The following is a 20,338-nucleotide window of genomic DNA, read 5'->3' as shown; positions in this document are numbered from 1 at the left end:
GTTTGAATGTCATTTTCTTTCAATTCTTTCTGTGCACCTTTTGGTAAAAGAGTCAATGAATAAAGGATTCTATAAATCAGGGGTCTGCAAACTACTGTCCAGAGGCCTAATCTCATTTGCTACTTGCTTTTGTAAATAAAGTTTTATTGGAACACAGCCCATTTGAAAGCATTCTCTATGGCGTTCTGGAAGCCACAGGCAGTGCTAAGTAATTGTAACAGAGCCCTTACAGCCTGCAAAGCCTAAAATACTTACTGTTAGGCCCTTCACAGAAAACTATGTGCTGACCCCGGCCATAGATACTCTATAAAATGTATGAGCCACTTTTATGTAAACTTTTATTTATTATTTCCTTGACTGTCAACAATCCTAGCTCTACAAATACTATATTTTCCAATTCTTCAAACATTCAGCTAGTGAATAATGAAAAGAAGAGCCTTTTAGAAACTGAATTAGTACTACTTTTGCCTGAATTTCTCTTTGTGCTCTCTACCTTTCCCACTCCTCTTTTAGAGAACTAAAACAAATTTGGCAATGAATTAATGTCAAGAATATGAAAGATATACTTTTGTGTCTTTTCTACTCTACTTTACACCCTAATAAACTGTGTGTGTTTGTGTGTCTGTGTGTGTGTGTGTGTTCGTCGCTCAGTCATGTCCGACTTTTTGTGACCCCATGGACTGTAGCCCTCCACGCTCCTCTGTCCATGGAATTCTCCAGCCAAGAACAATGGAGTAAGTAGTCATTCCTTTCTCCAGGGGATCTTCCCAAATTCAGGGATTGAACCTGGATCTCCTGCATTGCAGGTAGATTCTTTACCATCTGAGCCACCAGGGAAGCCCAGTAAGCAGCTTATTACAGTCAGTTAAAGGGTACAGTAACTCTAACATGACAACCAACACAATGACAAAATGGGCCAACTGAGAATCTTGTTTCTATCCCAGAACCAAGTCAAATGCACCTAAATGTCAAATAGTCTAAATTCAGGTCAATTAGAGTAATATATGCCAGCAAATTTGTAAAACTCAGCAGTGGCCACAGGACTGGAAAAGGTCAGTTTTCATTCCAATCCCAAAGAAAGGCAATGCCAAAGAATGCTCAAACTACCGCACAACTGCACTCATCTCACATGCTAGTAAAGTGATGCTCAAAATTCTCCAAGCCAGGCTTCAGCAATACGTGAACCGTGAACTTCCAGATGTTCAAGCTGGTTTTAGAAAAAGCAGAGGAACCAGAGATCAAATTGCCAACATCCACTGGATCATGGAAAAAGCAAGAGAGTTCCAGAAAAACATCTATTTCTGCTTTATTGACTATGCAAAAGCCTTTGACTGTGTGGATCACAATAAACTGTGGAAAATTCTGAAAGAGATGGGAATACCAGACTACCTGACCTGCCTCTTGAGAAACCTATATGCAGGTCAGCAAGCAACAGTTAGAATTGGACATGGAACAACAGACTGGTTCCAAATAGGAAAAGGAGTACGTCAAGGCTGTATATTGTCACCCTGCTTATTTAACTTCTATGCAGAGTACATCATGAGAAACGCTGGGCTGGAAGAAGCACAAGATGGAATCAAGATTGCCAGGAGAAATATCAATAACCTCAGATATGCAGATGACACCATCCTTATGGCAGAAAGTGAAGAGGAACTCAAAAGCCTCTTGATGAAAGTGAAAGTGGAGAGTGAAAAAGTTGGCTTAAAGCTCAACGTTCAGAAAACGAAGATCATGGCATCTGGTCCCATCACTTCATGGGAAATAGATGGGGAACAGTGGAAACAGTGTCAGACTTTATTTTTCAGGGCTCCAAAATCACTGCAGATGGTGACTGCAGCCATGAAAGTATAAGATGCTTACTCCTTGGAAGAAAAGTTATGACCAACCTAGATAGTATATTCAAAAGCAGAGACATTACTTTGCCAACAAAGGTCTGTCTAGTCAAGGCTGTGGTTTTTCCAGTGGTCACATATGGATGTGAGAGTTGGATTGTGAAGAAAGCTGAGCGCTAAAGAATTGATGCTTTTGAACTGTGGTGTTGGAGAAGACTCTCCAGAGTCCCTTGGACTGCAAGGAGATCCAACCAGTCCATTCTAAAGGAGACCAGTCCTGGGTGTTCATTGGAAGGACTGATGCTGAGGCTGAAACTCCAATACTTTGGCCACCTCATGCGAAGAGTTGACTCATTGGAAAAGACCCTGATGCTGGGAGGGATTGGGGGCAGGAGGAGAAGGGGATGAAAGAGGATGAGATGGCTGGATGGCATCACCGACTCGATGCACATGAGTTTGGGTGAACTCTGGGAGTTGGTGACGGACAGGGAGGCCTGGCGTGCTGCGATTCATGGGGTCACAAAGAGTCGGACACAACTGAGCCACTGAAGTGAACTGAGAGCAAGATAGCTAGGTTACACATGTTCTTACACCGTGCACTTCTTAAATAGCTACACCTCTTATGTTACTGATTCATTTCTACCTTATCTAGTTATTTATACCTGCTCCATAGCTCCCATTTCACTATGATGTTGAGAAGTAAAACCATTAATTTCTTATTCCCTTCAGAACTAACACTGCACTTGGCCCATAAAATACTGATTGAATGAATGATAATCCAAGATGAATTTGTTTGCAAAGGTTCAAACTGCACTGTAGTCAGGATATACGAGTTCTACTCCTGGCTTTGTTACAGATAAGCTGAGTGATGTTGAAATATCCTCACCTCTAAGGTCCTTTACTAATATTCTGTGCTCCTTTTGTGATACATATGATATTACAGACATTATTTCATATCACTTCATCCAGAACACTAGTATCACATTACAGGATTCATTTAGAATAAATTTTCATGTTGCAGACACCAGAAAAAATTAGTGCAGGTTTCTGACAGGGACCCACCCATTTTTCTTTAAACTACGCAACTACAAACCTTAAGATACATAAAAAGAGAAACTCTCCAAGTGAACTATTAGCACCTAAAAGATCATAATGGTAACAGAGGGCAACAAACTGGTCATTTAGATTTTTAAAGAGCATATTTTACTGTGTCCTAGATGGGCCTTTAGCACACAGCAGCACTGTAAAGTCTAAACTGTGGTTTCTTCTATACAGGAACTTAACCTAGAAACCACAGAGCAAATTTTGCATGCTGTAATAAGTCAGGCAGGAAGGGGCTAAAAATATGTAAATTTGTCTACCCACAGCCAATTAGGTGAAAAAGACAAAACAAAATTAGAGGGCAAAAGAATGTTCATTAATAATTAGAACCTGTGGGTTTTCTAGATCACTGATATTTAAAACTAGATTGATTTCCCAAGTCAGTAATCTAGATTTCGTAAATGCTGCAAGAAATAATAAAATAGGTGGGAAAACTAAACTTAAAAGAGGAGCAATTAAAAACAAAACAGATAACAGATGGCAGATACTAATTTACTTTGTCTGAAAGTAACACATAGCATACCATCCCTAAGGACTTACTTGTTCACAGAATAAAAAAACGTCATATGAAAACAATTCTGAAAACACTGGTGCAAGGTGTGCCACAGAATCTTGGAAAAGTCAAGATTCTGAAGGCAGGATGATGGAGCACTCAGGGTCAAAAGATCTAGGCCTTAGAACTGAGATTTTGAACAAACCATTCAGTGTCTCTGGATTCTAATTTCCTTAGTAAATTACATGGGTTGGACTAAACCATCTTTAAAGTCCCTTCCAACTCTAACAGGCTAAAGGGTTCCTTTAAAAAAGTGTTTCCCAAATTGTTCCACAGAATGTCTAGTAAATATTCTAGGTACCATGATCAAATAGTTTTGGAAACAATGAGAAACAAAATTTGGACAAAAGTCTTTACTGTAGGACTTCTCAGACTTTTTAATGCTGATTTCCACTATTACTCTCTAAGACAGTAACACTATATAGCATGTAGTGTTTCCCAAGTTTCTTTGAACACTAAATATTTTAATTCCAGAACACTTTTAACATTTAAAAGAACTCCAGAATCCTAGAGAACACAATTTGGGAAAAGCAGCTTTGAACGATAAGACTTTATAAACTTAGAATCACATGCTGAAGGAAACAAAATACTCATGTAATAGTTGGAAAGGGCACCCATTTCAGAAGCCATAACAATATCTCTGTAGTGTTTCTCTGTCATAAAGTCTGTCATTAATCCCTTGACCTTTTACTCTAGGAAGTAAAGGACAATCAATGTAAGAATCATTTCCATTTATCAATGACAACTGAGTTATCCTTCTAGATCTTTCTCCTCAAAAAGTATTTTCTACTAATGAATAGAATGATCACAATCTTCCACTAATATTATCACTTTGTGATCCATCCACTGAGATCCTCTTGCGTAAAGTAACTTGTTAGGCGATATCCTAAGGAAGAAGTGAAGACAGAGCACCTGTGCCAGATAATGGGTCAAGTGCTGTCATGCCTATGACTTCATTGAATCATCTCAATTACATTAAGTAACTATTTTACTTCATTTTGCCACTGAGGAAATCAAGACCCAGGAAGTTTAAGAAATGAGTTCACAGTAATAGAATAAATGATGAAGTTGGGATCCACACCCATGTCCACCTTTTTTTCCTTAAAAGCAACTTAAAATGTTTTGAAATAGTTTGATGGTATGTTTTAAAACTTAATTTCAGCTTGTGGTTCAGTTGAAAACATGAATTATTTTGGTTTGTGGTTCATGATTGAAGTCTGTTTGATATATGCTTTGATTTACACAAATATCTGAACAGTGGTTTTAGGGAGGTAAAAACTATACAAGAGCCACATCTTAATGATTAGAACCATCTGAGCATTTCTGGTATTCCAAGCAGACACACTGGTATCACCTTATTTAATTCTCCCAATAACTCTACAAGATTAAGATCTTGGGACTACTACTTCTTCAAGATCACTCCCCTTCCCTGACTCCCAGGGGCTTTCCTTTTTATCTTACCAGGATCCCCAGGATATTCCCTGTTCTCCAAATTCAGTGTCTCTTTTGATCTCACCTGTCTCCTTTAACCTTCATAAAAATACTCTCAATTTCCACACCTAATCCCTTTTGTTGTTGTTATTCAGTCCCTCAGTTGTATCTGACCCTTTGTGACCCCATGGACTGCAGCACGCCAGGCTTCCCTGTTCCCTACCATCTCCCAGAGTCTGCTCGAACTCACGTCCATTGAGTCGGCAATGCCATCCAGTCATCTTGTTCTCTGTCATCCCCTCTCCTTCTGCCTTCAATCTTTCCCAGCACCAAGGTCTTTTCTAACAAGTAGGCTCTTAGGTGGTATCAGGTGGCCAAAGAACTGGAGCTTCAGCATCAGTCCTTCCAATGAATATCCAGGATTGATTTCCTTTAGGATTGACTGGTTGATCTCCTTGCATTCTCATTACCTAGATGCTTTCCGTCATTTCTTGCTGGAGAAGGATCAAAACACCCTGCCAGCTCAGACCCCTGCTTTCCCAGGGGCCCTCACTATAGCTCAGTCATCCTTTTACCCATCTCTATTTGAACACTCACCAAATTCTCAAGAGCAACTATTCTAAATCTTCTGTTACACTCCTTAGGCCTACAATCTCTCTCTTTTTTTTTTCTTTCAATCATAACAGATGACCTAGCCTCTTTACTGAGATGCAAGCTTTTGAAAGGTTGTGCTTCACTGGCCTCCTTACTCCTCCTAACATCTCTAGCATAACCAATCTCCTCTTTCCTGTATCATGGTCAGGCAATTCTCTCAGATCCCTTTCCTATAAGACTAACCTCAATCTTTCTTAAAAAATAACAAAGAAAATAAGACCTAGTTCCAGCTATTCTGTGCTTTCTATTACCTTGCTCTACTTACAACCAGTCAGATACTAAGATAATCTTGCGTCAATATTGTCTAAAGGGACTCTGCCTTTGGACATCCAATTTTTCTAAAGACACACCCTCTTCACTTACGCATTCCTTACACTCTTTGGCATGTGCTTCTTCCGTGCTCACCCCTGATCCCCTTCCCTGTCTACCACACACAAACTACCCTACTGAAACTTCCATCTTGAGTGCTTTCAAAAACCTTCCAATGGACATTCCCAACGCCCTCTACTACATCATTGTCTTCTAGGCAACACAAAGAGAGCTGACCAGCTATTCTAGAGACTCCGCTCTTCTTAGGCTTCTGTGATAATCTCTTGATTCTCCCAATATTTTGCCGTTTCTTTCCCCCGCTTTGCCTAATGCTCATCCTTCTTCCCACAGGTTCTCAAACCTGTGCTCCCCTAGGTCTGTCCAGATCCTTCTGGACACCCTCTCTTCCTGAACTGCTTTAACCTGTTCCAATGTGCCTTCTATTAAGTTTCAGGAGGTTCTGAGCTTCCTGCCTAGTTCTGTATTTCTTGTTGGAAATTTCTGCCTACAGTTGGCAGGTGGGAAGGGTGGTAATGTGTGATTTGTGTGGCCAAATTAAAATGGCCAAACCAAGCTTACAGTCTTTCCTCAGAAACTAATTTATTGTGGCAGGGTGAGTTCTCTAACCCCTTTGCCACCCAACCTGCCATCTTCCATACTTCTGTATGGGTGGGAATATTTAGTATAACCAAATGCACTTGTTATACTACAGATGTTATAAATGACATGTACTATCAACAAACAACCTGCTGGATAAGTACTCTACTCCAAAGAATGCGAGGATCCAGGCCAAACATGAAATGAGCACACCCATGTGACAAAGTCTCTACACTAACTTTAAGACAATCTCAGGGAACCAGTAAAAATATTTACAACCATCTCTTGGATCCAAAATGAGTTCTTGAAGAGGTTTGCACAAGGTGCCACTAGCCTTTTCGCCTGGATGATTCTTCCTTAAGAGACTGACATGGACACTGAAGGACCCTTTGCATCTCTGGTGTCTGGACTTTGAATGTCACTAGAATTTAGAACCTAACACCCTTCCCCAATTAATTTTTGTGCCTTAAAAAATGTAGACAATCCTTGTAAGAGAATGGCTGAATTCTATCTTATCACTGAGCCCAGAGCAAGTAATGGAGCAGAAACTTCACTTCCCCATTCATTCAAGACAAGAGACCTAAGATTCTTTTTTCACCAATGCCACCTCCAACCAGTCACCAGCTAAATCCTGTCAATTCTCTCTGTGCAATAAATTGAATCCACTCCATCTATTATGTTCACACAGCTATTACTCCATTTTACAGCTTTGTCTCAACTGTCGCCAATACTTTTGAGCTAGGGCTCTCCTCTCATCTGGGCTTCCCAGGTGGCAAAGTGGTAAAGAATCTGCCTGCCAATGCAGGAGAGACAAGAGACACAGCTTCGATGCTTGGATCGGGAAGATCCCCTGGAGGAGGAAAGGCAACCCACTCCAGTATTCTTGCCTGGAAAATCCCACGGACAGAGGAGCCTGGCGGGCTACGTTGGACACAACTGAGCACAGCCCAGCAGCTCCTCTCATACACCTTAGCAAGCTTGACTCTATCCCTGCTCTGCCCCCCAAGCTCTACTCCGCAGTCCAGCTCACCTAGATTACTCACTCTTTCCCTAAAAGAGCTCAGGTATTTGACCAAACAACAAAACGAGGCAATGCTGCTTTCCTTCTATTTCTCCCTCATACCCAACACCTCTTCCTTCCATCTGCCAGGGCTCTCTCCTTTCTCTCTGAAGTCCTGTAGCCTCTATCGAGTTCACCTCAAATATCCTGATAAACTGAAAATCCCCCTGGATTACAAAGTAACAGCTTTAATGATTCTTACAGAAACCCTCACTGCCCCATTATATATTACAGCTATCTGTGAGGAAGCCACTTCTCCAGCCCCACTGCCCTTTCAAAAAGCTATACTGAAAAGAAAGTGTGTGATGAAGATAACCATAAGTATTTATGATAAAAAAAATCCAAAGGATTATGACATGAGTAGTAGAGCAGTCTTGGTTCATGTTTAGTACAGAAATTAAATGTTAGGGAATTTGTCCACAAAACAGCTGTACTGAAATGCAGTTATAAGTCAAATAACAACAAGAGAAAACAGAGGTAATTCCTCAATATTTTGAATAGCTCCTTTCCTGAAAAGTGATCTAGCAAATGAAATTCCATACATATAGCAATATTTTCTCCTTGCTGACTCATATAAAGTGGTGTCCTAAAAACGCTTTTTAAAAAGTACAGAAGTCTTGTTGAGCATGTATAAAACAGGAAAATATTGAGTTCGTAAATATAAAAACTATGTGTCAGAAATAGGTGATTTCCAGAAACGTGATACAGGAATTCGCAGTAAAAATAAGAATGCATAGACACTTGTAAAGAATAGGAAAGGACCACATCTCAAAGGTCAGACATAGAAACAAGTAGTACCTACACGCTAGGCTGAAATTCTCATTGACTTGAAAACTCAACTTTCACTGCAATTTTTAAACCTTAAAAATAGTATAATTTTCTAGATTTTTCTTTTCACTTTATCTTTTTCTTGATAACCAAAGGACTGTATGTTCATGTGGAGACCAAGGGGGACTGGAAGGTTGAAAAACAAATGTAAAGAGAATCATGAAAAGTAAATCATTCATGGTTCCATCTACCAACAGAGGAAAACACTTGTTAATATTTTTGGCATATTTCCTTTCAGCCTCTTTTTTTAAAATGCATTTTTGAAGCTGTACTGTATGCACAATTAACAAGTGTAAATACGATTTCCCCAGTTTACATTACATTGCTTTGTATATCCATATACTTAATAAAGTGGAGCCAAGATATATTTCTATTTATTAGAGCACTACTATATTTACAAGTTTTGCTGTAGCTGCTATTTAATAAGTGTTAAAAAACAATAGTTACATTGATTCATTATTTCAATACAGAATTTAGTTTGCTCCATTTAATGTTTCCACCTTGTCCTAACTTCAGGAAAAGCTTATTACTTCCTTCCTCATGCTATGTCTATCTTATTTTAAAATTTACCAAGCTTTTAGAATGTATTAAGCAAAGCATTCTCTACAGACTGGAGTTTAAAAACAAACACCCACTGAACACCTACAGATGTCTAAGGAGAAAAAAAATGTTTATTTTTCTGAGAAAGGCAAAGATGGCACCTTTGAAAACCAAATATACAAACAAGACAAAGGAAAGAATTCAGGAAATCATCATGCATATACTAATAATCAAATCTGTCTGCTTTTGAGCAAATTAAAAGGCAGCATTTTTCATTAACAACAGTCACTAATGCTCTTTTTTCCCCATTCTCCAATCATATATTTGCATAAAATAAAGAACAGAGAGTTGAAAGGCTTTCTTTCCCCAAAGACATGGCAAATTCTGCAAACAAGAGCATAATACAGGACCACTGTCTTAAAATATGGTGGGATGTTCTTTTCTACATCTTTTCTGGATTTTTTTTTTTTTAATGTGGTTGAGTCTTGTTTTCAAGCTCCAGATCCTTACCCTTTGGGAGGTTGCCCCCACTTTCTAAACAAAGTCCATTCTTAGAGGCTGTGTCAAGGTCCCCCAGGATCACACAGTGCCTCCCAGGACCACCCGCTGGTGCTTGCTTGGTAGGGACATTAATAATAATAACACCTTAGAAGGATTAACAACAACAACCCTGTGGAGTGTGCACTATTATCTTTATTTAACAGAAACTGAGGCTTTGTGAGGTTAACTGAAAAAGCAGGCAAGTGACAGAGCCAGAACTTAAGCTGGGGGGTCTTTCAGTGAGGTTGAGTGATGGTTAATGAAGTTAAGATGTGAAATCTGCATTACCGGGGCTCAAGGAATATCCTAAGAGGCAAGATTTTAGGAGGAAAACATGGAAATAATTTTGTTTACGATTATCATCTCTTTTATAACTTGTTTTAAAAAGTGAGTTGGGTTCCCCAGAAATAGATAGGATTATTGGATTTGGCAAATAAAAACACACAGTACTGTGCAATATTCAAGATGTACTTACACTAAAATATTATTCATTGTTTATCTGAAATTCCAGTTTAACTTGGTGTCCTGTATGTTATCTGACAACCCTAGAGCAAAGGCCTTCATGAAACAAACAAAAAACACTAATAAATTACAGAGCTAGAATTCCCAAAGCCGAAATCTGGGGTGCTCTGTGCGCCACATGTCTTTGGGAGGCCAAGGAAAGGGAAGTGTCGAGAGGGCTACAGCTGTTCTTGACTGAGCTTCCTTCTTTTTCCTGGTAGCAGACAGAGCTTTTGACTCCAGAGACCAAGCTTTCACCAGCCAGGCCGTTTAAATTCACTGCCTCAAAATTCCTGACCTTTTCCTACTTTACACGGCCGTTGTGAAGATTAAATATAGCTGAGGTTGGGAGGGGATATCATATATATCTTTAAATATTTATTGGCAGAGTGCTTTGGAAATACATTCTCAGAAACTTGGACGAGACAGTCTCCCCGCCACTCCTCCAAGAAAGGGCTTGCAAAGTATTACCAATATATGGTGAGCCCAGTTAACAGTAGACTCTAAAAGGAAGGAAAGAGCAAAAACAAGAAACATGTTTAAAACCTGACGTGAACTATGGAAAATGTGGTGAGATGCCAAAAGGGATACCTAGAGAAAAAATTGGATATCACTAATGATGAATTCCATACTTTCCAAATGGCTATGGATTCTTATTTCAAACATTACCTCGACGCATAAGGACTACTGAATCACAAACACATTGGAACAGCCTAGTAGAGAACCAGGAATTGGTATCTTCTGGATACCAATTTAACTATCTGCTAACTTCTTCTAAAAAAAACCTCCAATATCAGTGGCTTGAGGTTTACTTTCTTTAAAACAGACAAACAAAAAACACAATAAATTGGAACTGGCTCATTCAGTGTTCATTTAAACATTTCTCTGAACAACTTTAATCTTCAAACTTTAACAAAAACCCAATCTACTACACATAAATTGCTGTGAACAGAAACTGCTTGAAGAGGATTAATCACCAGCTTTGTATGTCATCCTCTAACACGGCCAAATACTGAATCACTGTTGAATTCTTCACGTGCAGCTACACCCAGTTAATCTTCAAGAAAGCAGCAAACTGTGTAAATCTATTTAAACTGAGGAGACAAGTACTTCACTCATCAAAAGTTAGCAACTCTTATCAAGTACAGCTATTGGTTGGCAAGATCATTTGGAAAGAAAAGAAACACACACACGCAAATTCTTATATTCACTCCTCTACCCCAAAGGACCCAACTGCAAACCACCGGGCAAAAAAAGAAGACTTTCTCAAAACCCTAAAGAAGGACATGCCTCAATTTGTAAAAAACCAAGCATATGACATAACTGAGTCAACTACCTCAAGAAAGCAGTTCCATAATGGAAGTAAGGAAACACCAAGGGGGAAGTACTTAATAAAACAGTTGAAAATAAAATGGAAATATTTATTTTCTCTAATTAAGGCCTTTTCAGCACAAAGCACTTTTTCGACGGAAACATACTAAAATATTTTCACAATTACAGAAGTGGTTTTCATTTTGGTTGTGGGGTGTTCTCATATAATCAGACTAGGTTTGCTTAATATCCTATATCTGAAAGTCACAGTTAACAATAATTGGCCACACAGGCTTTTCCACTGAGACTAGAGCCAGCAATCTTTGCCTAGATACTGCCTCCTGGGTTATCACTCCACTCAAAGCATCTTACTCTGACCCGAGCCGAGCAGGTGTATTTCTAACAAGCTCGTAGGCCTGTGATACAGGAAAATCCTGTTTATTCTGGATGATGCCAGAGATCAGTGCTCCTTGAGGCCCTCCACACACAACATGGAGTAGGAGGAGAATGAGCATCACCCACTTCTGCTTTAACTGAAACTGGCTGACTCCAATATTTGTAAAGTTCTAAGAAGAAATCATAAAATCACTCCAAAAAGCAATCTTTTGACATTGATGCCAATCCCCAATATTCTGAACTCACTATCCAAGTCATCCACGTCATCATTCTTCACCTTCAACTCCCTTACCATCCCTCCACCCTGTACCCCAGCCCACAGTCCAGAAAGGTGGGAGGAATCCCTAAACCAGACTTTCTGAGACTAGAAGGGTGATGGGCAGTGATGTGGAGAAGCTCTGAGTTTTCATTGAAATGTGCACGTGATACGCAGGCTGCCGAGGTGTGGTAGTTTAAAGAGCTTGACTGCCAGGGTCCAAATCCTGGCTCTGCGCTTTGGGTCATACAGACTGAGCACGGAACTTAAACTATGTCTCAGTTTCCTCAACTGTAAAAATAAAGATATTATTACCTGCCCTGTAAGACTGTCAAGATGACTAAATGAGTTAATCCACCCAAAGCACTGAGAACAGCAATCCACAGGCTGTAAGATGCTCAATGATGGTTTGCCACTAATATATATGTATAATACAAATGTGACTCTGGCTTATTTTTTTCCAAAGGTGATTTTCAAGTATTCCTCACATTCAGTGTTTTCCTCAGGCAAGTTATCTTGAATCAGCTCTAACAGCTGATTATATATTTCTACATTAAACTCAAACTGCACTATACACCTAAAACGTACCTATTCTTTCATCTAAATGAACAGAGTAATGTGAACTGAAAGGTGCAAGCTTGATATCACAAAATCTTCTAAGAAGCATTAATTAGACTTCCCATTTAGACTATGCCAGGATGAGATCACAAAGTCACTCATGGTAACCAGGTCCCCGCGCTGGAAGTGTGTTTTCCCAGTGAATGGCTAAATACTAACAAAAGAAACCTTTGACTCAAAATACCACTGGTACCCAGGGTCTTGTGTCTGTATAATGCCTACACATTCATTTCTTTCTTCGCCTATAGAAAAAAAGAGTCTGTTTGTTTTTCTGATTCAGTCAGCCCTTTTAGTCTCTGAATCTAAGGAGAGCTCAGTGAAAAGAAGAGCATCTTATCAGCGTGCTCCAGACCAGCAGGCTGTCCCCCTCCACACACAAAACCTCCAGCCCCTCACAGCAAAAGGCCTCGCCCTCAGAGCTTTTTCCCCATTTCAGAGCTAACACCCCGCCGGGTTTTGACAACAAATAAATGAATACACAAGGCCCTTACATAATTAGCCATCTTTTCAGGTAGAGGGAGGTGGGTGGGGGAGGAGGGTTCAGGAGAATATTCATTGTAAATTGGCTTCGTTTATGAAGTTGATGTAAGTGTACTGGATCTCAGGTATTTCTTTTAAATGAGGCCACAGGAAGAGTTCAGAGATGCCGGTTTCTGAATCTTGACAATTTTAGTCTATACTTCAACCAAGACACAAATGCAGTTTTTTGTTTTTTTTTTTTTAATTAAAAGGAGGGACTTTTCTTAAGCCAGGTAAAAGTTCCATTTACTTGGGCAGGAAGGGAACACAGACTAGGTGTGTTTACTGTCTTTTTAAGGGGAAGCTAACAAGTGAAAGATACAAGGGCCAGAAAACAATACTTTTGGACACTGTCACTCTGTTCAGAAAATTAGGACCACTTTCAGACATACTTATGCTAAGACATGCCTTCCCTCCCCCAAAATGAGTCTGAGAACAAAAAGGACTAAACATAATCAATAACCCTGTGAACGCCTTTAGGAAAGCCACCAGGCATCGCTGTCATCTGTCATGATCTTAACAGAGCCATGGTCTGCATGGAAGGATACAGTTTGATTGAATCATTATGGGGGTAATAACTTAATTGATTTGTCTCAGTGGCTAAGGATGTAGACAAGAGATACATTATGGAAGAAAAATATCTGCAATCGTGTTTTTGTTTTCTCAACAAGCATCTTGCCACTGACCTCTAAATCAGTTTAACCTTTTCTAAACAGACCTGCACATTTTTTACATAATTTAAGGCTACGTTTTGTTTTTGCTGCTGCTGAAAGGCTCTGTGAGATTTATCACAACATGGCTTCAGTAACCTTCTTTTAAAAACAAAGATGAAAAACAAAACAAAAGGCTATGAATATAAGCTTCCAGCTCCACTCATTTTCCCGGCAGGGGATTTTGATCTAACCACTAAAGTGCCTTTGGAGTTCAATCTGTTAAAAAATGTATGAAACGGTATTAAAATAGGAAAAGGCATGTGTATGACTCAGGCTTATCCAAGTATCTCTGCAACTAGATGTCACAGGATTCCCCTTTGCTGCTGGAAACTGAAAACCTTGAGAAAGTGACAGTAGAAGTTCCTGTTTCTTTTTCTTTCTTTTTTTAATATATAAATGGGAGGGGGAGCGCGCGCGAACACACACACACACACACACACACACACACACACACATATTGGTCTTCCGGGTTTAGTACGAATCGGGTAGGTTCTTTGAGGTTCCAAGTGAAGATTGTTGTAGCCCAATGTTACGACTTATTATCTTACTCTTACACACACAAAGGTTTCCAGAAAAAAACCCAAACTTGTTGCAGAGCTAGGCGAAGCCCCCAGCCCGGAGCGCTCCTGCTCTCGCCGCGCCGCCGCCCCTTCCCCTTCCTCCGCGTCCTGCCCGGCCCGGCCGGCGGGAGCGAGGGCATCTCCCCAGCTAAGGTCAACGGCCCGAGCCGTCCCCGCGGGCCGCCTCCTGCGAAACAAGGTCACCGCCCAGCCCGGTCCCTCCGAGGAGGACAGCGGAGTCTGGCCGGGCGCTGCCGCCTTTTGTAGATCGGGGTGGCCGGCCTCCGCGCGGCATCCCCGCCGCCGCCTCACCTGCTTGCGATAGGGCGTCCTGCAGCTGCTGCTGCCCCCGGGGTTGCCGCTGCTGCTGGGGAAGATCATCGCGGCGGGCGCGGGCGGCGGGCGCGGGGCAGCCTCGCCGCGAGGGGGAGGGCGCAGGGAGGGGGCCGGCCGGGGCCGCGGCCGCTCCGGGAACTCCCTCTCGCCGCGCGGCGGCGGCCGGCGGGGGCTGCAGCTCCGAGCTGACTTCTCCTCCGCCCTCGACCTCCCGAGTCGCCTAAAAGTGCGGCGCGGCGGCGGCGGGCAGGACTCGGGCAGCTCGGGCGGCCGCCGCCCTGCGTGCCATGGACGGGAGTTCGCGCGCGGAGCTGGCGGCGCCGCGGACTCTCCCGGCGGCAGCGGAGGAGCAGCGCCGCCGCGTCCCCACCTACCGCGGCCTCAACCACCGCCCCGAGAGCGCGCCCGCCGGGGGCGGGGAGGCGGCCGCGCACCGCCTCGCGCCGCGCCCAGGCCCACCCGCGCCTCCCCGCCCTCTCGCCCGGCGCCGCGCCCGCCGCCCCGCCGGCCCGCCGGCCGGCCCCCAGGCGCTCCCTCCCGGGCTCGGGGCCGGGGCGGGGGCCACGCGGCCGGGGAAGCCGCCGGCGCCCCCGCTCCGGTGCAATGGTTGGGTCTGGCTCCCCGCATGCCGCACATTCCTTGGAGTAGCCACCCCCCTCCTCTTTTCTTTTTTTTTCTCCTAGATTCTTGGCCTCAGCACCCGCTGCAGCTTTGCACCCCGGCTCGAAGCCCCTTTTCAGGGCACCGCGTCGGGGATCACGCTAACACCTGGGTAGGAAGCCAGCTGGTCCCAGTTCTATCTTTTCTTTCATCCTTCCAAACTACCCCCACCCCATCCCCCCTACCGTCCACCCTCCCAGAAAAGGTGCGGGCGATCACACCTACTTCAGTGAACACACCAGCCTTCCATCAAACCTCTGCAAATCCCCGTTCCCCCAATTCGCACGCGAAAATTTTAGCAGAGAAAATAAGTCTCCACTCCCCACCCCCTCACCGCAAACACGCACAGTAAAGTTCGTGCTTCATTCCTATGCCAGAGTTTGGCAAGCTTACCTTCGAGATGCCAAAATCAAACAGCGAAAATCATTTCAAGCCATCGGTTTAGCAAGCCTTCTCGAAAACTGGAAGAGTACGATCCTTCTATATTTAATTATTAGATACGACACAAATGTGTTCCACTGAAGGGACACAGAAACTGCAAAACAGGGACAAAGGGAGGAGGTAGTTTCCTTTGTTTTTTCAACTGAAATTATTTAAGGCGATTCAAGATGCCCCCACTTTTTTTTTTTTTTTCTGATCAGCTTTGCATTCGTTAGCATATCAAGCCCAGATAGAACCTGAGCAATGCAGATGGCCTCTAGAGCAAGTTCCACAGGCAGTGTGTGGATGGGCCACTGGGACAGTTGGCCTGTTCAGCAGAGACTATCAGGGATAATATTACCACACTAAGCAGTCAATATTACAGCGTTCTTCCTTGGCCTCTGGCCTCTAACGCCTCCCTGGAAAGGGCCATCTGCCATGATAATGAAAAATCCTAACTCGGCTAAGAAGTGAAGGCACTCAACTTCTGGCTGCCCTAAGGAAAACAAAGTGGCCCCTATGGAAATCGAATCTTCTAGCAAAGCTGTGACCATTCAAGGGTGTTACCAGCAGCAAGGAGCTGAAAAATATCCAACCTAGATAGCCTTCCCACTGCTGACCTCGGGAACCACCTCGGTATACAGAGGGGCTCCGAACATTTTCTGACAAAAGTGATGAGAACTATCAAGTCTCACCTACTTAAAAACTATATACACAAACTATACATATAATTTCTAATTCTTCTCGTTAAAAAAAGAAAAAGCAGCAGCAGTAACCTTACTCTAAGCGCAGCACTAGGTGCACAGTTTGGCAAGTAAGAACTTGCTAAATAACATTCAGAGAAACGTATGTTATTTTAAATGATTGAATAAAAACAATGCAACTAACATTCAGTTCTGTGTTAATATATATACTATTTAGGACTACTCCATGCCATTTTGGCTGCTCCTTTGCTGTCTCCAGGCACTAGGTCCTTTTACCACAAGTCATCAAACACAGGTATAAAATAGAAGGCTTTAGGTAGAACTGTTCCAGTCATAGATGCCTTTTGCTGAGAACTTAATGCCCAAGACCCTAGCAGTTCAAACCTGTCATCTATGGAAAAAATTCCACGTACAACCTCAGTTGTCATGACTGGTCTCTTAGGAAACCACAGTCTAAACCACAAAAGAACAGCATAGATTAATTTTTCTATGGTTCTGCTCTAAGGTCATGATGCTTTGGATATTGTGCTCTTCTAGAAGGGGAAGACTTGATTTGATACCCTGCAGTTGTTTTACAGGGTTAAGACAAGATTGTAAATGATAATACAATTTAAATTGGACTACAAGAGCAATTCTAATAACTAGGTAACTAAAATATACGAAGAACATTAAAAATATTTCAAGGACTATTTTTAAGAATAAAAATGATATCTAAATAGCAACAAAACAAAATGTTCTATATGGTGGATGGCATAAAAGGAAACAAGGAAAGGTATATATTTACACAAGGTCTACAAGCCAGGGTTCAAAAGTTCCAGACGCAGGAAGGTACTACACACTTAACTAAGCACTGCAAAGAAAGGAGAAGATTGATTTTCCACCCTCAATGACTATAAAATGTAAAATATAACAAAGTCACTAAAACCCAAATAATTTCAACCTAAGAGAAATAACAAATCTTAAACCATATATATATAATATATACATATATAATCAATTATAAATACTCACAAGTGATTATTTATAAATGGCTACAAGAAGAGACACTAGTGAGATTCATCTAGGAAAGTATATTTGACCTTTGAAAAAAATATATTTTAGGACAAAGCAAGGAAGCATTCCAGAGAAACTCTTAAGTTATTGTGGTCAAAATTAGAGCTTTGGAATCTGCCCGGTAGATGCTCATCTTTCTGAAAGGGAAACTGAGACTTTGTTGAGTGGGCAGACAATATCCTCCACAGCCCGGCTCAGCTGGTGGGTAAAGCTGTGGGAATCTGACCCAAGAGCAGTCAATCCAGAGATAGGCCAGTGACTTATGACATGGCTGGGACTGAAAAAATGAGCAGAGCCAATCAGATCCTCACCCCTGGGAATCTGATTCAGAAAACTGAACCAGTTAGGGAAGGGGCAGAAACTGCAAGAGTGCCAGGGGTAGAGTTGAGGCCACAAAAAGCCAAAACCATGCGCAAGCCAAGGTTATGAGGAAGCAGAAACTATGAGTAACAGGAAGCTGACTGGCAGCAAACGGAGAGGCAAGCAGATGCCAGGAGCGGGTGAGCACTTGGCGGGGACATGATGAAGTCCCTGAAGCTGCTCTGGCTCTTCAGACTGACAACAGCCCCTCTGTGTGTATGGGTAACCAGCCCCACCCCTCGTTCTTCAGATAGCTTAAGTGAATCTGAACTTTGCAATCCAAGGGACAAAATTAAACAGCCAAACCCATCTGGCTCCACATTTCAGCTTTCCAGTGACTAGCCACATGGCTTTGGGCAAGCCAGTTAACCTCTCTGAGTCTCAGACTCCTCGCTGACTGTCCTAAGTGTATCTATGGTACTCCAACCAAAGTGCCCCACTCAATAAATGGCAGCTATTATTATTGTTTTCTCAGGTTTTATAGTGGTGTTTGTAGACTTAAGTGGGTATACTGTGTAAATAACTGCTATTAGTAAGGCTGGCTGATCATCAAAGAGCAGGAGCAAGGGAGCAGGTTGAATGGACAAGTTAAAAAAACCAAATTTAGGTAAGGAGAGCCTGTGTCTTTGAGAACTGTTTGCTGAATGGCTGAATGAAGATGCTTTCCAAGGCTTAATCCTAAGAGGTTAAAAAAGTTGTCTGACAGAAGGTCTGTTTCAAGAGCCTAGGTGAACTCAAGGTTTTCTCCCACGTTTGTTTTTGTCCTGTTTCCTTTAAAGAGGTTGTATGTTGGACCAGGGCCATTTCTGTATGAATGGGAAGACTGTGCGTGCTATCAGAGATCACACTGTGAGGCAGGAGGAGGCTATGAATGAGGCTAATAAGGACAGAGCCATCAGTACATGCAGGAGCCTGCAGCCTCCTAGAGGAGACGAGATTTCGTGATTCCCAAGTGTTTGTAAAACCACAATTTGAGAATCTGAATTGAGAAGACATTTGTCCCATAGAAATATTTTGAAAATGAGACTTTCATTTATAAATTTCACATCTCATTTCACTTTCACAACAACCCTATGAAGTTGGAAGGGTTATTAGGCTTCATTTACCAATGAGAGGAAAACAAGTGAAGACTCACTGACTTAACCATAGAGTTAGGAAGAAGCAAGCAAATGTTCAAACCCAGACCAAGTAAGGCTTAAAAGATCCTGTCCTGTGCTCCTTCAACACTATAAAGCTGGGCCTCAAAAAAGCCTTATAAATAATGCTCCAATTCCCAGGTGAGTACTTGTAACCCCTACAGCACTGAGTTGCTGGACACGAATAATGCAAGGCATTAAGTGATAAGTGCCAGCCAAGTGGTACAGACAATTACGCACTGTGCAAGTCCACTGCAGGGTGAGATCAATACAGGATATAACAAGGGCGTGGGGAGCTCAGCTGTATAAATGTTTTTGTTTGAGGGACATTCAGAAAGAAGCATTCTGCAGATGAGAAAAACAAAAATGTGTGAGTGTGTGTGTCCGTATAAGAGAGAGAGAGGGGTGGTATGAGAGAGAATGTAGACATGGGGTGACTGCTGTTGAAATCATCACTTACTGATAAACTCCTTAAGGCAGAAGGAAAATCAAAAGGTAGGGGAGCCCCCCATTCCAACACATGTTACTGAGCCTCATATAGGAAAGAAAGAAGCCTTTGAATAAAATAACTCAAAGAAAGTGTGGTGGGAGAGCTAAACTTTGAAAGAAGGGGGGAAAACAGGGTGGGGGGAGGCGTGTAGAGAAGATGTCCAATGAGATAATAGAATACCTCTGTCAACAAAAGAGCAGACCTGTGGTAGGTTCTAATCCTCGATTGGTGCTAAGGCATTTCAAGCACCCTTTTTTATTTGAGTCACATTAAAAACAGAAAATAAGAGGGGGAAAAAGTTATCCAACATTACTTTACATTACAATATTTAAGGAATAAAATATAACCACATAGTAGGTGTTAGTGTAAGCAGCTCAAACTTTAAAAAATGTGATTACAAAAGCCTCTAGCTCCCAGCAAAGCAGGAAAAAAAGAAAAAAGAAAAATATGAGGTCAGCAGATTCTTCAAATTTCTGTTCTTTCTTGATACAAAATAGAGTTGATAAAGTATCCTATTTCTAAAGGAGCAGCAATATTTTCTATTACTTACTATTTTGCTTTTTAAAAAATTCTACAATCTTATTCTAGGCCTAAAGTCTCCCTAGACACATATAAAATCACTTGTGTATAAAAATGAAACTACTATAATAAAATAAAACTATAGCTCTATAGCTATAATCCTGGAAGACATATAGAAGAACAGAAACATGGCCAAATTCTGATGAGTCTTATCAAAAGCAATGTTCTAATGATTCTTAAATTTGTCCTGGTGAACAAAACAGAAGAAATGGGCTTTGCCCTACTGCAGCTTCTCTGTATGGACTAAAAAATGTCATTTATTGAGTAACTACTATATTCTA

The 20,338-nt window shown here is 41.8% G+C and overlaps 1 protein-coding gene across 15 annotated transcripts in view; it reads right to left on the bottom strand.

Annotated features, from left to right (window-relative positions):
• Nucleotides 1-20,338, bottom strand: part of RBMS1 (RNA binding motif single stranded interacting protein 1) — a 221,839-nt gene that overhangs the window by 119,056 nt on the left and 82,445 nt on the right. For 5 of the 15 annotated variants that reach the window (XM_010801981.4, XM_059874896.1, XM_005202438.5 and 2 more), the window contains exon 1: nucleotides 14,632-15,050. In XM_010801981.4, the coding sequence (XP_010800283.1) occupies nucleotides 14,632-14,700 (69 nt within the window). In that variant the 5' untranslated portion in view covers nucleotides 14,701-15,050. 15 annotated transcript variants of the gene reach the window in all.

Source organism: Bos taurus, chromosome 2 (genome assembly GCF_002263795.3).
Source record: "Bos taurus isolate L1 Dominette 01449 registration number 42190680 breed Hereford chromosome 2, ARS-UCD2.0, whole genome shotgun sequence".
Lineage (NCBI taxonomy): Eukaryota > Metazoa > Chordata > Mammalia > Artiodactyla > Bovidae > Bos > Bos taurus.
Note: the sequence above shows the minus strand (reverse complement) of the source record. Positions and strands in the feature narration are given on the sequence as shown.